At 40.7% G+C, this 19,602-nt stretch overlaps 2 protein-coding genes across 2 annotated transcripts in view; one reads left to right on the forward strand and one right to left on the reverse strand.

The window, feature by feature from the left end:
- Positions 1–18: 18 nt before the first annotated feature.
- Positions 19–14,438, reverse strand: LOC138023858 (deubiquitinase MYSM1-like). Its single transcript, XM_068870941.1, has 13 exons — positions 14,219–14,438; positions 13,929–14,031; positions 12,905–12,975; positions 11,764–11,813; positions 11,454–11,487; positions 8,592–8,658; positions 8,104–8,202; positions 6,135–6,458; positions 4,421–5,476; positions 3,458–3,733; positions 2,385–2,573; positions 1,134–1,372; positions 19–396 (listed from the first exon to the last, which is right to left on the reverse strand). The coding sequence occupies exons 1-13, from the start codon at positions 14,317–14,319 to the stop codon at positions 159–161; spliced, it is 2,847 nt and encodes a 948-aa protein (XP_068727042.1). The 5' UTR covers positions 14,320–14,438; the 3' UTR covers positions 19–158.
- Positions 14,341–19,602, forward strand: part of LOC138023859 (uncharacterized) — a 6,183-nt gene continuing 921 nt past the window's right edge. The window contains exons 1-2 of the mRNA XM_068870943.1: positions 14,341–15,007; positions 18,628–19,602. The exon at positions 18,628–19,602 is cut by the window's right edge and continues 921 nt beyond it. Of these exons, the coding sequence (XP_068727044.1) occupies positions 14,445–15,007; positions 18,628–18,895 (831 nt within the window). The 5' untranslated portion in view covers positions 14,341–14,444 and the 3' untranslated portion in view covers positions 18,896–19,602. The remainder of the gene's footprint in view (positions 15,008–18,627) is intronic.

Here is a 19,602-nt window from a genome sequence, read left to right on the forward strand (position 1 = left end):
TGAACTTTAACTACAGTTTTGAAGCCAAAACGCGTCTTCGTTCTAACTTGGAAATAAAGAGTCATGGACATTCACCCGCCACGCTCGCTTAATTACCACAAAAATTTACCGAAAATTTTACCCATAAACTCCTGCTGTAGCTATTCGTTGTTATCAAATTACTTTGCACAAGGAGGACCTTGGCTTTCTCTAGGATTACCCTGCATCGAGTTTTCAGTTGTCTTATCTGGATGATATGGTTGGATATTTTCAGCGATTGTTTCCTTTATCCTTTTCAGGAAATCTTCTCTTCTTTCATTCCCAGGGAGAGTGAGTCGTGATCGAAGGGAATCCATCAACTTGTCCAGAAGATTCGAGTCGCTAGAACACTCAACCCGTCTGTTTAGTTGGACACGACTGTAAAATGAGAAAAATAACAATATAAAGCGTCATTTGTTGAGAGCCGAAAGTTCCTTCCCGATTGCTTCGGACTCTCATTGTTTCGCTCGGTGGTTCGCTTAAAAATGTGGCCCCACATTTTCAGCCAATCGGAGGAAAAGCACAAATAATCGTGATTGGCTCGAGCGCATTTTCCCGCCCTTGGCGCCGGATACATGTATTTTCTTTGCGTTCTGATTGGTCCATATCAACGTCTGTGACTGTTGTGATTGGCCAAAGCTGGTGAGAGAGGTGAGAGGGGCGTGGCACTGTGTGGACCAAACTGATTGACCCATGCCAAGGTTAAATGAATAACAATGTAATTTTGTAAAAAGTAGTACCTTTTACAAAATTACATATACCGTACTCGCTTGAATAAGAGATCGAAATTGATGATTACTTGAATGGCGATCACTCAACGGATACATGATGGTAAACTTATTAATAAAGACCATGGTGACTTCACCTTTTACCTGCTGTTTCAAACTTTGGCGACTTCTGAAAGCTGAAATATCGTAGAAATCAAAATCGCTTGAGATAGTCGCGGACATACCGTAAAAGTCGTCAATGTTTCTCTTTTCACCACATGGCCCAGATTTCTGCGAGGTTCGGCGATCGTTTCCGACAAATGAAGACTCAAATTTATAATGTCGAGGACGTCGCCCTCCGCGTTCAACGAACTTGGTGTAAGATGAAGGGAACAAAGTATTACTTACAAGGGATATGTCCGGTAGTCGTCTGCAATACTTCTGATCTGTTCTAACGAATCATCTTCGTCGGCCTCGTCCTCATACACACCATAGTCAAACTGGTAAGGCAACCTGTACTGACCAGCGGACTCCCACTCGTCACTAACTGTCAGACATCTTATCTGTGATTGGTTGGATGAATTACTGTAATTGTACGGGCTAACGATGATGCCAATGAACGGCGCACCTCCTTTTCCAAACCATTCCTAAAGTAAATGAAGGAAATTTTCAAATTTGAGATAGCTGCATAGCACGTGTGTTTATTGACTGACTGAATGAATGCCTATTTACTTATTTATTTTAATCCTGGCCCATTAGCGTTAAATCAACTGCAAGGCGAGTTCTAATCAATGGTTTAACGATAGAAACGCGAGAGACGTATTCTGAGTCACGTGGCAGGCCTTCAGGCTACGGGCAAAAACAGGAAAGGAGGGAGCAGAGCGTGGATGAATCGTTGGTGCATTACCTAGTCGAAGGCAATCTTTGTGCAGGAGCCAGGATCATACAACTCCAATATCAGGTCCAATATCAGGTTACGGCATTTTTACATATCGAGCTATTGGGGGTTTTCATGTGACGTCACGGCGGCCATGTTGGTGTAAAGAACAACGAAATAAGACTCTGTTATTATGCAGAAACTTGTGGAACCATTTTCTATTGTTTTGTACACCAATATGGCCGTCTCATCACGTGGATGAAAACCAGTGATTTTTAAACGAGGTCATAAATAGCATTTGGCTTACACGAGTGACCATTCTCAATCCCAGACTTAAAGCGGTTTTCAATTGAGGTCGAAAGTAATAAGCGAATTACTTTGGTTCTGAATTACTTCACTCGGTGATTGGTTCAAAGTTCTCGCGCCACTTTTTCAACCAATCAGAAGTGAAACCAAACCAATCGTAGCTCTCGCGTGCACACTTTCCCGCGCTTTGTGTCGGTTACGTGTAATTACTTCGAGTTTTGGTTGGCCAAAGTAATTACTTTGGTTTTGGTTTTACGACACCTGATTGAAACTCACTCTAGCTGGAAAGGTCTTGTTTCGCGGGAACATCAATCTAAAAATAACTCGGTATGTAAAAACGCGTTTCACAGATACAATGAAGTCGTACGCTCCTATTAACGGACTCCTGCTTTGTGTGAGCGGGTTTTGTTCCCACTTCATAGCTAATTAATGTTACACCCAGCCTGATAGGGATAATTAAGTAACTGTCAACTTACTTGGAATTTTGTCTGTGTTTCAATATCGCGTAGAGAGGGAATCGGCAAAAATGTAGGATGCGAGTGGTACCAGCCCACCACGAACAATCCTCGATGAGCCAAGTCTTCCAAGGCTTGGGTTTGGGATACAGGGTCCATTTCACACTGAAGGCCCGTACTAAGGCTCCGGCATGGGATTGCCTTTGAAACCTGGTGAGAAAGTTGAGTGATGTACTCTTTTTGCTCTTTTTATCTGGCCCTTGATAAGGTCTTTCATTGCCACTATTATCCAAAAAAACCAAATCTCTTCCTCTTGAACTTTTAATAGTTTGTTCGCGTAGTACGCGATTGAAGAGACTTTAAAGGTTATATTCGAACAGAAGACTATTCACTAGCCGTAAAATAACATCTGGAAAGAGCTAGCTTCCTGGAAAAAGTGATGCCACAGAAACACGCGATTCAGAACATCCAGTTTCGTGAAAGACTTCAAGGTCAAACTATCAAACTCGTACTTTGCATTAAGTACAGCTAAACAAATAGACCATATTCGTATTGTCAGTATTGGACTGGAACTAGCTTGCAATGGAGGCTAATGCAAGCTAGTTCCAGTCCAATACTGAGAATACGAATATGGTCTAAAGCATTGTCAATAGAGTGAGTCTTCGACGATGTCTTTTTCTCGATCCGGCTCTCTCATTCTTGGCTGACGGCAAAATTGAGAAGTAAAAGATCTGTTTTCCGAGGAGCGGCCATTAAATGTCAAACAATACTACTACTACTACTACTACTACTACTACTACTACTACTACTGCTACTACTAATAATAATAATAATAATAGTAGTAATGAGACATAATCATAATAATAATAATAATAATAATAATAATAATAATGATAATTAGTATTATTATTAACATTATTATTATTTTATTATTTATACGGATTAAGATTGTGAATATCATTTTTAGCATTTTATTAGATTATATATTGTAAATTTAAGAATGTCTTAATAAAGTCATTATTATTATTATTATTTGGGTGTTAGAAAACACGCATTCGAAGTTTATTTCAAAAAGGAAATTGAGTTGTTCTTACCTTCAACAGTCTCGATTCATGGGAATAATTTCCACCTAATAAACCAATCACTTCCGTAGTTGACATGTGCGCATGTGCGTCCATCACCATCAAGGTCTCCGATTGGATAAGAACATCGAAGGGCACGGCACTGGGAGAAAGAAACTTACGACAGGGAACCAGTAGAAAGGGATCGTACGATGTTTTACTTCGCGAGGGCCTTTTTCGGGAAGCTGATGTGGGACCTCTATTATTTGGGGCTCCCTCTTGTGAGGCTCTTTCCTCAGGAAACAAGTGCTAAAATAAAGAAAGTTATATCACTAATTGAAGATGAACAATTTTTCTTGAGAAGAAAACAAAGTTAACGTCAATGAGCTTCCTTAGAGGAAGAGAATTTGCAAGAAAAAGGCGAAGCACTTGTGATAAGTTGATTAAGGGGTTTACGATCGCTTTTGAAAAACGAAAGAAATCATTTAAGTAATTTCTTTCACTAACTACAAACAGCAAACACTCAGAAATTTCGTTGCCACCCAAGGTCTCACTTGCTCAACGAAACGGGAAAAAAAAGATAAGAACTTATAACTTCAGGGGTATTCATATTTCCTTGTATGTATTGAAATGAATGGTACGTCACTGCACTATTTGCATTTTTTCCTTTGATTCAAGACCCGCCCACCTGGCGCTTGAGCCATAAATCAACAGAGAAAACCCCGGTCCGCATCCGTAAGCATCAGTACGGATCTCGAACTCGAACTCGGACAGTAAGAAGTATAGAATCAGTGGAGTACTTTGCATCAAAAGAGGTTTACGTCAAATGGCACTGCTCATTTCCCTTCCGGAAATGAGTACTATTTTATCTAGAGGAATTTCCTGCCGGCTATTCCTCTTCAAACGGAAAGCACGCCTAGTTGCACGGGAGTCAACGTTTTACGAAGTATATTTTCCCTCTAAGTTTCCAACAGGCAAAACAGACAAAATGGCTACCTCAATTGTCATTCCTTCCGGTTGACTTAAGTCGACCCAGTCCTCATTGTTATTCCTCGGCCGTTTCTTCCTGGGTCTTAGTGAATTTACCCAAGATTCCAACTGCACATTTGCTTTTTCATCAGCAACCTCGTCCTGTTGTCGGACCCGAGGGACGGGTCTATCGAGACATCCCTCGTTTATAGCTCCAATGTCTTCTAAAAAAGCATGAACTCGCCCAATTGAATTAACATCGCCACAATTTCGAAGGCCGCTCCTCACTGCTGTTTTAAAAAGGTAACATGGTTTCGTTTTTCCCCACATATCTAGAATGTAGTTTCGGATTTTCATGTATCTTTCTGGTGTCTTGAGAGTTCTTCCCATGAAAAATTCCATATTGTGTTCTTTTTCTACATCTTGAATAGCATTCCTGTCTATTACGATTTCCTCATGAGAAATACTCTGATTTACAGAGCTCGCCTCAGGGTGCTCTCGGTCGCAGGGTTGAATAGATTCCGAGCATGTCACGCCACCGCAACTAACTGGACTCCAGTTCCTCTCAGCAGCAGTGCGTCCAGGTTCAAAAGAAATGTTCTCATCGGTACGTTCGTTGATAAACGTGTCAGCTGACGAGGCGTGACAGGTGTCACGCGTCACGCAACACGGGGAATTTGAAACGTGATTTGCTATCGGCGAACCGTTTTTAACAATCTGTGCGAGAGGATCGCTCTCATTCGTATCACCACGAAACGGGAACTCGGAACTCAAAACAACCACGCAGTCGTCTTTTTCGTTTGAAACTTCAGATATAATGTCACACTTATCCGTGTTGTCCATAGTACTGTTTTCCTTCTCTTTAGATTTGCATTCTTCAAAAGAATTTTGCTCTGGAGACATATATGACGAATAGGAAGCTTTTTCTGTGTCCGCTTGGTTTACGGTCCCAGAATCGTGGCAAATAGTCACAGATGCACATTCTTCTAAGTGCACTGAAATCGCGGGAGTGTTCTCCGGAGGGACATTCCTAAGACTTCCGTGCGCATGGCTGTACTTGCCGTTTTGCTTTTTCGTTGAGCCCTAAAAAACAGCGCAAAATGTCAACTCAAGCCAACTTTTGATAGTTCAGTAATGCTGTAGTAATATGTAACCTAGGAAATGGTTATCGCAACAAGCAAAAAAAGAAAAAAAGGAACGCGAGTTTTGGAACGTGTAACGTGTCAAAGAGAGGACGGGGAGCGAGACCATCTTTGCTTTTACTCGCGCGCTCTTTGTCCTGAGGATGACATCCGGACTGTGTACACCTAACGAAAGATTTCCTGCAGTGGCTGCAGCTATAACAAGAGGAGCTTTCAAGACTCGAGACTTTTTCTTCGAAGATTGTCTTGCGCTGCTACAGCCATTTAGCAGGCAAGGCTTCCTCGCGTGGATACCTACGGTCTCCGACATAATTGATGGGACACTTCTGCCTCTTCCTTCCCTCTCAATGCTGGTGTGAAAGATTTGGTGACTGAACTGCGATAAACAACATTGAGAGGGGCAGGGAACGCACGAGAAGGGAACAGAAGATTTTGGCACGAAGTGTCCCAACTAATTATGTCTGAGACTGTAGCAATGTGGCAATGAAAGGTTTTTCGCCGTGGCTGCTACAGCTCCAAAAAGAGGCGAAAGAGGGAGGCGAGGCACCCTTGACTCACGAGGGTGCCTATATGATTGCCTCAAGACTGATTTGGCTTACCGAAAGATCTTCTGCGGTTGCTGCAGCCTTAACAAGAGCAGAATAAACATCCTCAGGACACGAAGCAGTTTGACCTGGAATTAAGTTACTTTGCTCGTCGCTGTCCGATCCGTCGATATCAACTTCAACATCTTCGTCGGACTCGCACTCATGGTTATCTTTTGAGTCATCCAGTGTAACCGCTGTTATCTCGTTATTAAGTCCGTCTTCAGTTGAAACCCTGTTATGTGTAACCTCCTCCAGGTTAGCGAGCACAAATGAATCATCGCACTGTATGTCTATTCCTTGGGAAACTTCCTCTTGGGACTTTAGAGGGTTCTTGTTCTGCAAGATGCAAAGAAATGACAAATAGACTCAATAACAAGCAGTGATTCTTGATACAGAGGGCTCACGCGCGTAAAAGCCGGAAAATATTCCAGTATCTGTCGCACCAAGGAACTAGAAGGAAATGCGATTTTTACCTCAGACAGTGTGCCAGTCTATTACAAGGTTCCCCACCCAGTAGGAAGTAGGCATTTAAAGAACCACAACAGGTGGGAGACAGAGCGTGGTTCAGCATCTCATGTTGCATGACGTTTATCCGACACTTCATCCTTCGATTAATGTTGGCCAATATTGTTTACTCGTTGGGCCGCGCGTTCGACGTTGCCAACAAATTAGAGAGATTTAAGCATCGCCTTTATAGCAAACGGAAAATGTCAGAAAGACAGATAACAATAATGTAATGTTCTAATTGGTGGACGAAAAAAAGGAGCTAATGAGAGATACTTTGTCCATAATGTTCGCTTAGTAAAATATATTCTATATACAAGGCTAAAAGTTAAAAAATTAAAATATTCAAACCAAACGTTTTCGGCTGTTTGCCATCATCAGGGTAATCACCCTGATGATGGCAAACAGCCGAAAACGTTTGGTTGAATATTTTAATTTTTTAACTTTTAGCCTTGTATACAGAATATATGAGATTATGTGGCCCGGGAGAACCACGTAGAAAATTCCCACTGACTATCCAGATCGGCCATGTGGCCGGCATGGTTGCTCTGATAGTGTAGTGGTGATCACACCCAACCGGTAATCAGGGGGACGTGGGTTCAAATCCCGCTCAGGGCATAAAAAGTTTGTCTTCCAATGAAAATGTCATTCAGGGGGTTGTCCGTCCTTGGTCACTTCTAAACTCTCTCTCTCTCTCTCTCTATAGAGAGAGCGGCGATGACCAACACTGCGGCGATGACGTAACGGTTGGTTGAGCATCGGGCTGTCACGCGGGAGGTTGCGGGTTCGAATCCCGGCCAGATCAACACTCAGGATCTTAAAATAACCGAGGAGAAAAGTGCTGCCTTTGTAATTTGATCTGCAAATGGATAGACTTTCAAGTCTTCTCGGATAAGGAATATATTTACCGTAGAGCCCCGTCTCACAAATATCTTCTATGTTCATGGGTTCCCTGTGGGACGTTAAAGTACCTACACACCATTCGAAAAGAGTAGGGGATGAAGTCCCCGGTGTTGTGGCTGTTCTGTTCTCTGCAGCAGAAGCGGCCGGCTTGGCGGTGATGTCTCTAAAAAGGCATGTGGTGTATGAGGCTATCTCAGCAGAAACAGCCAAGTCAAAAAGGGACTCTCCCAAGTGCTGGAATATGGGAGTACTTGCTACCCACCTCTGAGCTAGCCAATCAGTATGAGCGGAAAGAACTATTGACTTGTGTGGTACACACTAACAAAAATCATGAAGTCTTTCTCAGTTTTTGCGCTAGGAATCGTTTGTTGCAAAGCGCTGCATCTCAACGTCTTCTGACGCATGAACTGTTATTAGCCCGTATTACTAAATGCCCGTGACGCGCACTGGAAGACGACCGCGCTCCCAATGCGCAACGCTCTTCCGAATCATGGCACGATTTGAACAGCTCCTTCATAAAGTTTCAATAAGAACCAGACTTTCCCAAAACGAATAGTTACAGATGTATCAGTACCTTTTGCCTAAAATACTGCTTGGCATAGTTCTTGACTTGAACAGATGTCCGAGTGTCGATCATGTTTGCTATTTTGGTCCAGCTACGCCCATACAGTTTCTAAAAAGAACGAAGAGATACAGAATCTTACAGTTAGTAACTTTGCGAAATCGACTCCAACAAAGATCCCTGTTTTTGGATATATTATTGCGGTGCCTTAGAATATTCAAAGATAATAAGCATGTACATCTTAATTAGACCATGAGCAGTTTGTGCTGGTCTAGTTGCTGCTGGAACGAGGGTAATTACCCTGGGGAAAACTGTGCAAACCTGTTAGCCAGATCTTTGGAGACCAAAAGATCTTCTTGCTTTGATCAATCATTTGCAAAAGTTGATGGGAGGGCGCAAGCATTGTTTCCATCCCGGAATTTGAATAAGTATCTCAGGAAAACGTTGGAAGGGGTTGAAGAGGCTGGTCACCAATGCAACATTAAAAAGGATGTACATACCAAGCCCTCTTCAAACAATTCTTGTTCATCTGTTGTCCAGGGTTTTCTGTGAGTTGAGGAAAGTTCCCTAAAGAGTAACTAGAAACATTAAGTCTGACCTCCCAAGCAAAGGAAACCATTGAATTCAAGCTATAAAACGAAAGGAAAGGAAAAGAAAGGAAAGGAACTTTATTTAAGTGTCTAGTCTTCTAGCGCTGAAGCACTCATTGGGTTTAGGGTTAGCGTTAGGCAACCTTTCTTTGCATCACTCAACCCAAAAAGAATGCTAGCTTTCAAAATTGGCTCAACTGATCTCTGAAATGGCGTGATAGGACGCAGCTCTTTCAAACCTCTGATTTCATTGGATCCCTATAGGACGCAGCTCTATTGCTTTTAGGGTTAGGGTCCATCGTTGATTGGTTGTTTGTTTTGGTCCATTGTTTTTTGAGCCAATCCCGAGAGCCATTGCAATAGCTGCATACTGCCCCGTATCCTCCAACAGAAGACGTCTACAGGCACAAGAATTTGAAGCTATTTTACTTCTTTTTTGCTTTTTCTTAACTCATAAAATAGACCACCTACAAAGCAAGCAATCGCTTTCTTGCAAATGTCGTTAAAGTTTAAGGGCTTTGGATGCCTAAGCAACCAGTTCAGGAATAAATGAGTTAAATTCAACTTTTTGTGCTATGTTATCGCACTGTTTTAGTATAGGGAAGATACCGTTGACGTCATCACCTTTTGTCATTAATATGCCAACCAGAGTCCCATTGGCTGTCGAAACAAAAAGTCTTTTGTGGTCTTCTGTGGTTGGCAAATTTGAATAACAAAAGCAATGTTTGTAAACATATATCTTCCCTATGATTTTATACTAAAACAGCTATTCACCTCAGTTGTTGGTGGCTAATGGTGAATATTTATCTCGCCGCAAATATCCACCACTAGCGACCTCCACTTCAGCGAATAGTTGTTAATTATTAACTGGTAGGAGGTCGGTCAGGTGGCTGTTTTGAAGTAAAGCTGAGGATCTGAACATGGAACTTTCCTGGTACATTAATCTTGGGTCCCCTGGGTCTCAAGACTGCCACTGATCTTAATCAATAAACTGTGTAAATTAAAGACAGTGCCTACTATTGTTATTTGCACATACATTCTGCGCATCTCGAGATACTCGGATTTCCTATCGGTAATGCTTACTAATGCTTACTAATGTGGAAGATGCGGTGGCCTCATGGTTAGTGCGCTCGACTCCGAACCAAGTGGTCCGGGTTCAGGGCCCTGGCCTAGAACATTGTGTTGTGTTCTCGGGCAAGACGCTTTTCTCTCACAGTGCCTCTCTCTATTCTGGGCCCGGTTGTTCAAAAGCCGATTAACGCTAATCCCAGATTAAAAAATTACAAAGGAGTTTATTTCTCTACTCCCAAATGTAGTACAACGCTGATATTTAGCAAAATTTTACATTAGAGGAAGTCAATCTTGAGAGCCAAAAATAATCAAAAGAAACTTGCACTGAAAAGTTGAAAAAATTAAACCAAAGTTTACGCTAATCCTGGATTAAGTTAATTGGCTTTCGAACAACCGGGCCCAGGTGTATAAATGGATATCGGCAAATTTAATGCTGGGTGTAACCCTGCGTTGGACTAGCATCCCATCCAGGGGGGAGTACATTGTAGAAATACGCCTAGTCGCTTCACGCTACAGAAACTGGGATAAGATCTGGCTCTAATGGGCCACTAGGCTCGTAAATATACTTTCCTTAATGCTTACAAATGCGGGGATATTTTTGCCCAGTTTAAAACTGTGCGGAGAAAGTAGATCTTAGTAAGTACTCTTTCTTGCTATCCAAAAAAGAAAACTGGGGGTAACCAAACATTTTTGAAAATTAAAAGATTCAATTTGAGAGAGAACACTATACATTGCTTTGTATTTTAAAGCTTTTTGCAAATATTATTTATGAACTATCTTTGCAAAATATGTGGTTGCAAATTGTATAGTTTTATTTTTGGATTTCAATAACACTTGTTAAGATCTACATTTCCTCCATACCAGTAATCATAAACTGGGGCAAAAATATTGTTGAATTAGTAGGCACCGTCCTTAAATGAATGTATATTTGAAGTGCAGGTTAATTATAGACGAATGAGACAAGTGATTCTTGCAATTTGCTCGACAACTGAAGCAATTGTTACTTTTTACTGACGTCTGAAAAATTCAGGAGCAGGCTCCAACGGGATTGAAACCAAAGACCTCTGCAACACCACTGCAATGCTATGAAGCCACACAGTCGAAAGCAGGTCATTTTCTTGGGCTCATTTGTTCCTGTGAAGGACTCGCTGAATGAAGTGTGGCTGTATGACTCACTTGGTAGAAAATTGCTCTAGTATCGCAAAGGTCATGGGTTCTAATCTGACGGCCATTTGCTAGCCGACAAATGAAGGTGAATGGGTTCCATACCCGGTTGATGTCGCAAATTTAATTTGCAGCAAAATGCAAAGTAGTCATCAACCCGGTATTAATTAACCTATTCACCCCTAAACCGACCTAAACCGGCCATAGTTACTATTTTACTCTGTCTAATGCCTGACAATTTTACTCGTCAATGGGGATCAACCCCTTGAGGGCCAATGGGTTAACCCTTTCCGTCCTAAGAGTGACATATATATATGTAGATTTTACTCTGTCTAACGCTAGACGATGGGGACTCTTTAGGGATGAAAGGGTTAAATCACTTTTTCCGTCTCTCAAAGCAAATTTAAAAAGTGAATTTTAAATGCAAAAGTTCTAAAAACAACATAATGTACAGGATATTTGTGATGATTTCAGAGAATAAAGTGGAATAGAGCAGAAAAGTTTGCTGCGGTGGCAGGCACTTTAAGCATACATTACCTTCCAATGCAGGACTGTTTGCCTTTTCTGATTCCTAAAAATAGGAAGAAAATTTATGTAATAAGAAATAAATCCTATTCCTCGATGTGACAGATATGAACATATTATGGTTGTGAAATGACACAGTAGAGGACTAATAAAGAAGTGCATTATTAATGTTTCAAAACACAAATGATTTAAATTGAAACAACATCCAGAGTCGAAAAACTGTGAAAACAAAGGGCATTTGCATGTCAATGGTTTGTAAGGGTCTTCATTTTCATACAAAAATTATCTCATCCTCTTTACATCAACCTTTCTCGATACTAACCTGTTGAAGATCTGTCTTGTTTGGATGGCATTGATCTGTAAGAATACATTCTAGATTCTATCAAGGAATCTCACCTAATCTTGGCAAATTTCTCATAAAAGTATTGAAAGACACTAAACTAAATCTCCCAAAATACAGCAACATGTTTTGCCATTTCTCCTCATAATCTCCTCCATAACCATGCAAGCTAGTAATAAGAATCCATTGGTCTAGTGTTAATTTTTTCATATAAAGCTTTGAAGTGAAAGAAAAAAACAGAATGTACAGCTCAGTAAAGCAGTCTGTGAAACTGCTTGTAACATGTTCTAACTTCTGCTTCTTTTTCTGTCATGCTTCTAACAAACAACTGCTAATTTTACTATTCATAACTTTAGGTGTTCAGGCAAGAAAAATGCATGGAAAGTGTTTTCCTCAAAGCAAGTGAAAGGTACACTAATTGTACCTTATTTCTTAATTTTAAATCTCACACTTTGGCTATAGCACTTTGACTCTCTTTGCATGTGTTCTACATTGTTTTTTAATCTCATCTGATTGGGCAACCTTGAGCTTCAGCCGAGCATTAGGATGTTACTCTAAGCAGGCCTTCCTGTCCTCCAGAGTCTGATGTGGCACCTTTGGCAAGTGTCAGCAATCATTTCGGCCATCCTCGCTAGAATTATATTACGTTGGAACAGATGGGTGGCGGTAAGTATCCTTACCCCCACCACCCATGGGAAGGAGATGTTCCGCAAATCTGGGACTGGTTGTTCAAAGACTGATTACCATAATCCACGATTAGCATAAGTTACTTTTGTTTTCATGTTTTTAACTTTTTGGTGAAAGTTTCTTTTGCTTATTTTTGTCTTTCAAGATTGACTTCTTCTAATGTAAAGTTTTGCCAGATATCAGCATTGAACAGCATTTGGGAGTACAGAAATAAACTCCTTAGTTAATTTTTAATCTGCAATAATTTACTTTTAATTGGCTTTTGAACAACCGGCCCTGGTGGATGAGGATTCTCTTTTAATTGCTCCTAAAAAAAATTAGCAGACGAGGGGTCCCTACCTCCAATCACTCACAGAAGAACAGAAAGAAGTGGCACGCTGTGTCTTAGTATATAGTACTCTAGTGGCTAATTCTTCTATAAACAATTAAAGGATACTGTTCCTCTAGAATCATCTTTTCAATTGCTGCTCTACTTTTGTCATCAGTACAAGAATCCAACGACCAGACCTAGCGCAAAAAAGTTCTTGAGATGGACCAATACAGTGCTTGAAATTAGCGGTCGTCCCAGATGACCAGAAAGTTTACAGGGCGACCTGTTTTTGGTAGAATTTAAAGCCTGGTTGCCCGAGGAAAAAACAACGGACAACCTAACCAAAAGTAGAGTGTTTTCACACGACGTCACAGCGGCCATGTTGGTGTACCCAACTAATCCTCTGGGAATTGAGCTCTATTATCACGCAAACGTTTTCTTTCATTTCGGTGAAAAAAACAAGGTTACTGATCACGTGAGTGAAAACACCCTATAGAAAATGAATTAATCACAAGCAGCACCCGACTTACATGTTGCTTAAATTCTATTGCCAATGTCCGATAGTAGCGTGGAGTTGATAATAACAATAATTTAATAATATTTAAATTTGCCTCTACTGAGCATTTTTTTGTGTTTTGAATATCCATGGCTTTTACAAATCATTGTCAGATAGGAAAATCACAAACATGTAGGTAATGGAAAACTTAAACCCAGACCATAGCTACACTGTATGAGATTGCATCTCAACACAGAGTGCAGTTAATCGTAGGGGGTTTCATAGTGGGTTAACCACGGATTTATCAGGGCAACATAAATTCACTGGTTTGGTTGCCCGGCTTTTGAAACAGGGACAACCTGGAATTTTTTTTAATTTCGAGCACTGCCAATATACATCCATGTTAATAAAATCTTGACAAAATTTAACATAAAATCCATAAAAAAAATGACTTAATTTAAATTAAGAGAACTCTTAACTATTGTTGATCGCGTTTGCCTTCACGATAGTTGTCTGATAGGCGTTTAATCAATGTACTTTAAATTGACAGTAAGGATTGATCAGCAAAATAAAATAGTTTATTATATATATCTTAGCATAAACAAGCTGTAACTAAGCCTCAATAAGCTTAAATTAATGAAACAGACGTCATACCGTGCTTGAATCCAAAAGCCACGAATTCGGATCGCAATAATCAGAGACAAATGAGCAATTGGAAGGGTGTAAATAACTTTGATTTCCTGTTTCGTTATCGTACCTACACCCAAAAAAATGCAGATTAAAAACATTTATCACGCTCTTTGAAGCAAATGCCCTTCACAAGACAGATCATATGCATTTCATACAAATATCAAACAATATAATTATAGACTGTTTTAAAAAAAGCTTTTACATCCTTAATTGAACGAAAAAATTATAATCGAAAGACCGATATGAAATCATACCAGCTGTCTTTAAAATATCCCCCGGCCGCATCTCGTAAATGAGAAATTTGTTCCCCATCAGAAATGTCCTCAACATCGACCTCTTCATCAGATTCCGCCATCTTGTATTCTGGAAAAAGACTAGGACGAGGATGTCTTTCATCCAGGGAGGGGAGATAGGGGATGACCACGATGTGTTTCGTAGGTGTTTAACTTTCACTGAGACCACGATTTTCCTTTCGCAAAAATGGCCAATGATCTTGCGAAAATTATCGATTATTCTGCATATCCGATTGGAGATACCGATAGCATGATTCTCCAAGAAGTGATTTCGCGAGCGCAACTGGAGTTACGAAACAACGGAATTGCTTTGCTTCCAAACTTCATGCTTCCATCAGCCATTGAAGAAACCATTTCCGATACGGAGCAGCTTTTGACAAATGCATTTCGTGGAATAAGCAACCACAACGTTTATTTAGAAGACTTCAAAGATGACCCATCGAAGGGGCCGGAGCACCCGGGACAAATTATTTCTCGGTCATCAAAGACCTGCGTTACACACGATCAACTGAAGGAAAGCACTCCTCTCAACATGCTGTTTATGTCGACAGAAATGACCAATTTTGTCCGACTTTTGCTGAACAAGAAAGTGTTATATCGGACAGCTGATGCACTCGGCGCGTTGAATGTTCATGTCTACAGAGAAAATGATCAACTTAACTGGCATTTCGATCGTGGAGAATTCGCTGTTACCCTTCTCTTGCAATCGCCAGAAGGCGGAGGGCATTTTCAATATATTCCCGCAACCAGGTATTAAAGATAGACATCATGGCTCCTGAGTTTGATTGACAAGCCTTCGTAGAGTGTCACCAATCTCGACCCCAGAGCTCTTCTCTTTTGCATATGACTGAGGGAGAGAAGAGCTCTGGGGAACCCTAAAACAAATTGTCTTCTCATTGGTTTTCGTCAAGAACAATGAAAAGCGTCTCTGATTGGTGCATTCATGTTAGCACTAGTGAGCCGGCGCCGTATGGTTCAAACAGCCAATTTTTGGCCATAAGAACCCTATGGCACATGTTCTCCTTCATAGAGTTTCCCAGATCCTCGGGTCATTCGCAGACTTAGGTACGAGAATGAGAGTGTCACGAATAGGACGTGATTCTCACGTTTGCGCAATGATCTCGTAACAATTTGAGCCATTACAGCCTAGGCATTGGCCGTTTTTATACTGGAGATGCATAATCCGTCGACATGAATTATGCATCTATGCATGCTCATAGTGTAATAACCTCTTACTAACCAAGCGTGAGGGCCGTGCTGGGGAATATTGGCCCAATGTCGTGGCATCGCGGGCCAATATACCCCAGTATGGTCCCGAACAAGTGAATTTAGTAAGTTTTTTATTATATGGCATCGCTTCTTTTAGCGATCAGACACTTCTCCACTTGGTGAATGTTCGTAATCTTCGTTTTCCATCAGCGAATTTTGAACGGTAACCTTTTACATTTAAAATTAAATTCCGCTTGCTATAATTGTACTGTTGTGGTTTGAAAATTAATTTCTTCTTGTTTCAAAAGTGTTTTGTGTTTCCCTTAACTTGAAGAAAAAATACAGAACGGTTTCCATGGTAATGGTCCGTACTGTATCATTACGACCAAAAACCGGCCAATCAGTAATTCATTTGGCCTGAGAATTGCTTGCCATATACTAAAGACGCATAATCCGTGTGGAAATCTCGGACATCTTCAGTTATCCTGTCTAAACATGTCACCCACTTTATGGCTTGAAAATTACGCGGCTTTTTCATGGCGAAAAAGAATGTATTATGCATGTTTTCGTTCGCGCTATTGGGTGCTTGTCCAGCGGAATATAAAAGAGATAGATATTGGTTACAAACTACAACCAAAAGTTCAAGTAACTAAACTGAATTTGTGACTGAGAATTTAAAGCAATTCTCAACGGAAATGATTGGAACCATATAATTACGCCACTGAGGAATTAAGCAAAACTGAACGTAAGAGCAGAAGTGAACTTTCTCTCTTTCAATTTTAAGACAAGCCACAACCACAAGTGATCCATGCACAGGTTGAACACTTTTAATATCAGTCAAATGACTAAAATTAGCCAGACGACGAATAAGATTATTGTTTGGCCTATCCATTATTAGGGAGTTTAAGAAACCACGACGGCTACGGCGACGAAATCATCACTTCAAAATACAAGTTTGAGCTATTTTAAGTATTTCATGATTATTCCATCTTGTTTATATTATACAATATGGGCGAAGTGTCTTACAACTGGATTGGTACGGACGGATTTGAAGTAAAGAGTGAGACTGGAAGATTCACTGTAGTTTGCCCACGTTGTCGTAAAAACCCTAAATTTGGTGATTTCACGTTGTTGTTTTAATTGTGGAGTACGGCGAATAAATGCACGGAGGTGCTTGCCGCACGTGCAGCACGATTATTTTTTTCTTTTTTGACCAATCATGTTCCTGCTTTGTGACGTTTTCGTCGCCGTAGCCATCGTGGTTTCTTAAACTCCATACTGTCACTTCAAAACATAACTTTGAGCTTATTTAAGTAGTTCATGAATATTCCATCTTGTTTGTATGATACAATATGGGCGAAGTGTCCTATAACTGGATTGGTACGGACGGACTTGAGGTAAAGAGTGAGACTGAAAGATTCACCGCAGTTGTCGTCGAAACCTTAAATTTGGTCATTTAACGAAGTAGTTTTGACGAGTACGGGAGAGAAATTTACACAAATGCGTGCCGCACAAGCATTTTGGTTCTTTTAACCAATAATATTACTAATTTGTGACGTTGTCGTTGCCGTTGCCTTCGTCGTTTTTAAACTCCCTATTTCTGCTCCCTATTCCTGTTCTAATCAGGGGCCCGTTTCCCGACAGTCCCGAAACTTTACAGGCCATTTTCGGGTGTTACAATAATCCCTTTGTATCTCAAGAACGGAGGGGATATAAGTCGTCAAACTTCACAGTTATCTTTCCTTTTGTTACCTTGAAAACACGTTAAATGATCGGCTCTCCAAAACAAGCGGTTGGCAGTTTCACAAATGGCTTTTCGGGTCCGAAAAGTTTTCGCGACTTTCAAGAAACAGGCCCCTGGACCTGTGTTTCTCTCTCGCGTCGTTTGTTAGATACTAGAGAGCTTTAGCAACGACGACGGGAACGGCAACGAGAACGTCATGTAAAAACATAAATTCAAGTTATTGTGATCACCTCGCGACTATTCCAAGATTTTTAATATGACAAAGGTGTGGCGGTCCTTCAGGAATGAAACCGTTACGAGCGGCGCTAAATTTAGGGGAGAAAAATGAAAATTTATCTCCAAGTGCTGACGTTCTCCGTAACACCTCAAACTTGGTTATTTCACGTTGTTGCTTCGCTGACGACGGCAAAGAAATGGACAAATATGAAAAACGCACGTGCGGGGCGTGCAAAGCTATTGTTTTTGCCCACTGAATATGCAAATTTGTGACGTTCTCGTTGCCGTCGCCGTTGTCGTTGCTAAAGCTCCCTACTTCCGGGCCTCGCCGCATTTTAATTGAGGAGTTAGTTCCAAGAACTCTCTGTTCCACCTCTGAATAAGCAACTGTCCCTGTGCTGGATTTTGAAATTCTTATGATCAGGGGCTTTTTCGCCATCAAAGCACTGATAAAGAAGATAACGTTGTAAAATTCATTCTACGAATCTCGTTTATTTTAAAGTGACTTACCCTCAGGCCATCTTTAAGGTACAATCGTGGCAAAAATTTCTTGGGACATCTTTAATAATTCGCGCAAACATCGCTTTTATCAAAGTTGTACCTCCAGTTCATGATTGTCTAAGCATCCTCCTCAGTTTAGTGGCGTCTCAAGTGTTCCCCACCATCCTAAGCAATGGTAAAACTGGAGTTTTCCGGGTACAAGTCAACATTGTAAGGAGGGAGGGGGAGGGAGGAGAACGTTGTCCGCTTGTGCTTTATTGACTTCACTGTCCCAACAATTTAGGCAGCGTTTCCCGAACGCAGTTTCACATCAACACTTCGAAACCGCGTCAAAATCAATGCGGTTTGGAAGTGTTTACACGGAACCGTTTTCGCCAGAAAATCCAAATCGTGATGGTATATAAGCGAGCGCTGCATTACTTGCTAAATTCACCATTTTGAATTGGTAATGCAGCGCTCGCTTATACCATCACGACTTTGATTTTCTGGCTAATACGGTTCCGTGTAAACAGTCCCAAACCGCATCGATTTTGACGCGGTTTCGAAGTCATGAAACAGTACTAGTGTTGATGTGAAACCGCGTTCGTCCCTGAAAACTGCAGTTTCAGCATTGCTTACAAGTTAAACCGCGCTGGTGTAAACGCTGCCTTAATGTAGCATAAACAAAAATCAAAATCATTTGTCTTTTATTACTACACAGATCTGAAGAAAACGAAAACTTTGAGTTGGTAAGGAGTGTGCTGTTAGCTTCACAAGCTGGAAAAGACATTTCAGATCTTGGGACAAAACAAGTTGAAGGTTTTCTTCCTGGAACGCTCATGATGTTTTGTGGGCACAACTCAATGCATCGTGTTACACCTATTCACGGCAAAAAGGCTCGATTTCTTGCAGTATTGTCGTATGAGGGAAGACCTGATGTGCATTTAAATGAATACACAAGAATGAAATTTTTTGGACGCCTGCGTTAATCTCTAATAACAGGCTATCTCTATCGATTGGTTGTTTGAAGTCAAAACAGCACTAGACTGGCAACGTTTGTGGTATGATTTCGGTGCTGCAGCAAGAATCTCCTTACAAACTGAAATGGTAATCTCTACTAAAGCGGTTAATTTAGGGAAATGTTGAGTGTGTGGATGGCGGATTGAGGGAAAGAATCAAAGCTAAAAGTTAGGGCTAGTCCATAATTATAACACGAGATCTGTTTCTAATGACAATGTGACAACACCAGCCTGTAAAAGGAACTCTGGCCTTAGAACCTTTCATTCAAGCGCTTGCCGTTTCTGGAACACTCTTGATGCCAAAATTGGGTCACTCTCCCATACTAATTTTAAAAACTACTTATTTAAACTTTACCGTAGCAGGAATTCCTTTACTGGTCATTTTAAGATTTGTAAAACTTTTTAGTTTTATTAATAGTTAATTAATCAATATTGTAATATTAGCGGTTCATTATGTAAATTTAGTTGGTCGATCACAAAGGTAGTTGATTAATTAATCGATATGTTTTATTACTTTAATTGTAGGAGGGGCATTATGAAAACTACTGGGTGACCAGTAATTAATGTACTTCACCCTCGTTAAAATAAAGTTCTATTCTAAATGCGTTTTTCGCTACCGTCAATCAAATGTTCGGCGGCTCCTCCCACCTTCCGACTATGTTGACTGAACTGGGCTC

This window comes from Montipora capricornis, chromosome 11 (genome assembly GCF_036669925.1).
Source record: "Montipora capricornis isolate CH-2021 chromosome 11, ASM3666992v2, whole genome shotgun sequence".
Lineage (NCBI taxonomy): Eukaryota > Metazoa > Cnidaria > Anthozoa > Scleractinia > Acroporidae > Montipora > Montipora capricornis.